At 45.8% G+C, this 5,741-nt stretch overlaps 1 protein-coding gene across 1 annotated transcript; it reads left to right on the top strand.

Annotated features, from left to right (window-relative positions):
* LOC110269374 lies at window positions 268-1,161 on the top strand. The gene has a single exon (XM_021117166.1). The coding sequence runs from the start codon at window positions 268-270 to the stop codon at window positions 1,159-1,161; it is 894 nt and encodes a 297-aa protein (XP_020972825.1).

Here is a 5,741-nt window from a genome sequence, read left to right as displayed (position 1 = left end):
GTTCATGCATATGTTGCTCCTGTTGTGCCTGATTTTGAATGTGATGCCGGACCGGATCGAGTTGAGAATGCACTGTGTGACGATGATTCGGATGAGGAGCCTGTCGATATTAGTGGGGACAGTGATGATGATATTCCAAGAGTTACACGTTCAACCCATGGAGGTTCCGGTTCTGGAACACAAGAGTACCCTCCCCACCTCTCTTCTTTGAACTTGGAAGCCATCGGCCAACACCAGAATGTAGATGCAACATTCGATGGGTAGGGGATGCATGATGGGACACCTCTGATTGAATTTCAGATTGGCCAATCGTTCCAAAGTAAAGAGGAAGCCGTGTTGAGTGTAAAAGATTATAGTATTCAGCGTGGAGTTGAGTACAAGGTAATGGAGTCCGACAATCTGAAATACCAAGGGAGATGCAAGGAGTTTGGTAACGAGTGCACGTGGTTGATTCGGATAGTCATGCGGAAAAGGAAGAGCACATGGGAAGTTAGGAGGTACAACGGTTCGCACACGTGTATGGCCACATCGATATCAAGCGACCACAAGCAACTTGATTATCATGTCATCTGTGCGAGAATCTTTCCATTGGTTAGAGCTGATGCGTCGATGTCGATTAAGGTGTTGCAAGAGGCAACGGAGGTGACATATGGATTCAGGCCTAGTTATCGGAAGGTGTGGTTGGCGAAGCAGAAGGCAGTAGCGCATATATATGGCGATTGGGAGGAGTCATATGCGGATCTGCCTCGATGGATCCTTGGGGTCACATCCACGATGGAAGGTTCCGTTGCTCTGCTGAAGACCTCCCCGGTTAGAGTGGGTGACCAAGTTGATGAAGATAGAGTCTATTTTCATCGGATGTTTTGGACATTTCCTCCGTGTATTGAGGCATTTCGCCACTGTAAGCCGCTCGTAAGTATCGACGGAACACACCTCTATGGCAAGTATGGCGGGACATTATTGTTGGCGATCGCTCAGGATGGTAACTCGAATATTTTTCCTGTTGTGTTTGCACTCGTGGAGGGGGAAAATGCAGAGTCTTGGTCATACTTTCTTTCGAATCTTAGAAGACATGTAACTCCACAGCAAGGTATTCTCGTGATCTCTGATAGACACAACGGCATCAAGGCTGCACTAGAGTCCCCCGATAGTGGTTGGTAACCTCCCCATGCTTATCGGGCATTTTGTATTCGGCATGTTGCTGCAAATTTTGCCCTCACTTTCAAGGGACAGGATGCGAGGAGGTGGCTGGTAAATGCCGTGTCTGCGAAGACGGAAGCAGAATTCGACCATTGGTTTGATATAATGAGGACAGAGAATCCAGCCATGTGCGATTGGGCAAACAGAATGGAGTATGAGAGGTGGACACAGCACAAGGATGGGGGGAGAAGATATGGTCACATGACGACCAATATTTCTGAGTGTGTGAACTCTGTCTTGAAGGGCACAAGAAACCTACCAGTGATGTCTCTGGTTAAGTCGACATATCTCCGGCTGGCGGAGTTGTTTGTTGTCCGGGGGCACACGGCAGAGGCACAGTTAGGGTCCGGGCAGCGGTTTTCACAGGCACTAGTTAAGGCCATTGAGCGTAACCTAAAGGATTTGAGGTGCTTCACCGTGACTGTGTTCGATAGACATCACCTTGACTATACAGTGGCTAAGACGACTCTCACGGGAAAATTCTCTCTGGGTAGCTATCGGGTTTCTCTAAGGGATCGCACCTGTGATTGTGGATACTTCCAGGCGCTGCACTATCCCTGTTGCCATGCCCTCGCATGTTGTGCGCAGTCACCTTGTATTCCAGAGGGGCTTTGGCCCCCATATGATGGGCCAACTGTGATCCCCGACCCGGGCATGAGAAGGGCAAGAGAAGGACGACCACGGTCCACCCGCATCCGCAACAACATGGACGAAGCTGACACCGGCCGACCTAAGAGGTGTGGCCTGTGCAGGCAGCCCGGTCATACTCGAAGGGGTTGCCCTCAACGAGGTTCTACTAGCGGCATCTAGATTTATCATGATTTAGTTCGTTTGTGTTAGTTTACGCGTCATTTTGCCAGTTTTGAGTTTAGTCTTCGTTATTACAAATGTGTCTGTTTGTATTAGTGATGAGTTCTAAGTCTTGTTGGTTTAAGTGTTAATGTTAATTCAAGTAGTTATTTATCACTTTTCTAGATTTATCATGGTTTATTTCCATCATACTTCTACGATCAATAAACATAAAATCCATAAACATAAACATAAAGTAAAAAAAAAAAACCAAAATAATAGTCATCCAACGAGAATAAACATAAAGTCCGTAACCGGAACATAAACCACATAACGAAAAAAAAAATACAACACATGGTGCTAATCATCGCGATCATCCCGGGCTGCATCATGAAAGTCACCAAGGAGATGAGATCCTGTCACACAACGAGTGGGACGCCTGACTAGAGTCGGTCGGGCCGCCTCCTGTCCAATGTCATCAACTGGATGGTCTAACCCAAACGCGGACTGGGGGGTGCCCCCCATGGTGAACCAAGTATCCAATGGGCTACCTGCAGGCTCGTTAAGATCCACCACATACTGACCCTGATAATCAGGTGGCTGGGAATGCATCTCTGTCATATGTGGCTGGTAAGCTGCGGTCTCGACCTGCACCTCCGGCATCTGCGGCTGGTAAGACTGGGCATCAAACTGCACATGGGACGTGCCAGCATCATCCCTAATCATCGCAGCAAACTCTGCATAAAACTCTGAACTCACCAGCTGATCATCTAAATCCATAGTCATCGTCGACGTCTGAGGCTGGGCATACATGTGAGAGTTGGGCTTTGGCATCGGAGAGTAAGATCTGCTGGTGAATGTCTCCCCTCCAGCCTCAGTCGCTGCGGTCCCACTAACTCCACCATCGACCTGCGTGGGATCCGCAGTTCTCCCACGTCTGGCACTAGCCCGACGAACACGGTGATCGCCCCCATCTCTACTCTCTCCGCCTGCATCATCCTCCTGCATCGCATCATGTAACCATCGCCACTCTCGACCGGTGTCCCTAGTACCAACACGATGGCGTCTCTCAACACGGCGGTTATCCGGCATATCAGGTAGCTGTGATCTGCGTGGGACCTGGGACGACCCTCTCTGAAATGCCTCTGGAGGTATCTGGGTGCCTCTGGGATCCGCGAATGCTGCCCCTGGGCTAAGGAACCGCTGAGCCTCGCGGTACCACCAATCTAAGTAATTAGCAGAGGGGCCGGGATCTGCCACTCGCTCAATGGAAATGACTGCATCAAGTCTGTTCCCCCAGTGTAAATGCCAGACCTGATAGTAATGAGGGAACCACCTATCCCCTCCCCTCCCGTCCTTAGCATGCAGCCAGTCTACGTTCAAATCCACCTCTGGGATATGCTGTACTCCACCCAGCTGTGGAACAACCCTGTCAACCTGATGCCACTCGATGACCGCAAAGTATATCAAAGTAGTCACCGCTCGCCATATGCGACTATGCTCCTCTGTAAGTATCTCTGGATGGATAACGGCAAGTACATCAAGCGTAGAGTAGGGCTCCCATACAATCTGAAAATTCAGAACTCATCAGACATTACCACAACAAGTATATATCTAGTCACGACTAGAGAGCAAACCAAAAACGAAACTCTAACTGGTATAAAACTTACATCACAAGCGGTCAATCGATCCAATGCAAGCCGATAACTTATGACCCTCTGTTCCTTGCCATCGTTAGGAGGTAAGTAGGTAGACCACCTAAATTTAAGTCATATGAGACACAAACTTAAAAAACCGCCCATGAAATTTTTAAGCATTAAAAAAACATAACCCATACCTGGATGCCAGCGGGAAAGAGAAAACCTCAAACCCAGACGGCCTCAAAGACGGAAACCGCCAGAATATCCAACTCTGTAGCAACTGGAGCGGACCCACAAGGTTAGTCACATTTCTGTTCGCTACCCGACACATGCATCGGTACAACCATGCCAAAGCGGCCGACCCCCAGCTATACCTCCCATGTCATCAAGGTTTGCCACAAATGGCAACCACCGTATATGTACCCGGTTCGCACTCTTGTCCCCAAATAACTGAGTCGATAATAGCATCATGATGTAGGCCCGTGCGTAGATGCGGACAGTGTCCTCGCTCGCATCTGGTGGTAGCACCCTAAACCTCTCGTGGAACTATGTAAAGTGTACTGTCATCTGCTTGACCTTATTCGGTGGAGGCCGCTCACCGAATAGGTCCTCAAACCACTCCCAAGCTGGTCGGCCACCCTCCATGTATTTCTCAAACTCACCAAGGTAACCACTCACAGCCTCCCCATCCACAGGCAGCCCTAGCTGAAATGCCACGTCTTGCAATGTCACTGTGCACTCTCCGAAAGGCATATGGAATGTGTGCGTCTCAGGACGCCACCTCTCAACGAACGCACTAACCAATGGCTCATCCAACCAGAACCATTGGCTGTTTAGCCTGGCCAAATGGTACAATCCATCCCTCTCTAAATACGGGATGATCCTTTCATGCATGGGCATATTCTGTTGCCGTCTCACACTGTATATACACCTAGTGGGCTGCACAGAACAGCAAAGAAATACAAAGTCCAATTAAATTCTCCTATCCATAAAAAAATTTCCCTATCTAACTGGATACAAATATCTTAAACCATCAACAAATGATGAACCATCAACAAATTCTCCTATCTAAAAAAATTTTTCCCTAATCACGATAGTAAAAATAACAACACACATACTTGAATAAATAACAGCCAGAAATATAAAAATTATAAAGCTTTAAAATAAAAAACTTCATATCATACAAATACACTAACCGAACTAAAATAAATCACTAACGTCAACTGTCCCTTTCCCTAAACTAAACCAACACCATGTAGAATAACATTCATTGAAGGGATTTGAAATTCAGCTAAGTAGTCATATTTATAACTTAACAAGAAAAACTCAAAATACTAAACCAAACCCATTAAACTAACATCCTAGCATGCGAAGCCTAATTTCAAACTAGAGGGAATAATCTATAAATTCTAGTTTGTCTACCTTACATACCATTTTTCTGACTAACATATGCAAAGCCTAGAAAAAAATAATTATTAACTAACCTCGTCACCAATAGAACCGGCAATATACACAACACCGTTCAGTTGGTACAAGGTCCTGTCTGCCATGATAACTCACCGGAAGTCGCCGTTGAGATACCTCGGACCCGCTCTCAACTTGCTCTGACCTCTCTCTAGAATTTTCTCTCTCTAAAAAACTTCACAACACCTCTAAATGAATAATCCGCGGCTACCACCACGCTTTATATACACAGCACACTACACGTAAACCGCTATAGCCTATAGCGGTTTACCCTCACACACGCACACACGTAAACCGCTGCTACTTGTAGCGGTTTATGTATTACCCTTTTAACACGTAAACCACGGCTGGTTGTAGCGGTTTATGCACACTTGTAAACCGCTACTGTCAGTAGCGGTTTATATAGATATGTGAATCAATGTATTTGCGTATTGGATTTGAAAACAATGCATTTGCGTAATATTCAAGGTGAAACAATTTAACATAAATTGCCCTTAAAATAATGACGCTCAAACAAACACTTTAACTACTAAACACACTTTTTTTATGTTTAAAAAAAATATATGAAAAAAATACGATAAATAATTTTATATCTATAAATAAAGAATTAATAACTAAATTAGTTATTATATATATATATATATACGT

This window comes from Arachis ipaensis, chromosome B03 (assembly GCF_000816755.2).
Source record: "Arachis ipaensis cultivar K30076 chromosome B03, Araip1.1, whole genome shotgun sequence".
Classification (NCBI taxonomy): Eukaryota; Viridiplantae; Streptophyta; class Magnoliopsida; order Fabales; family Fabaceae; genus Arachis; species Arachis ipaensis.
This window is presented reverse-complemented; position numbering and strand designations above follow the sequence as displayed.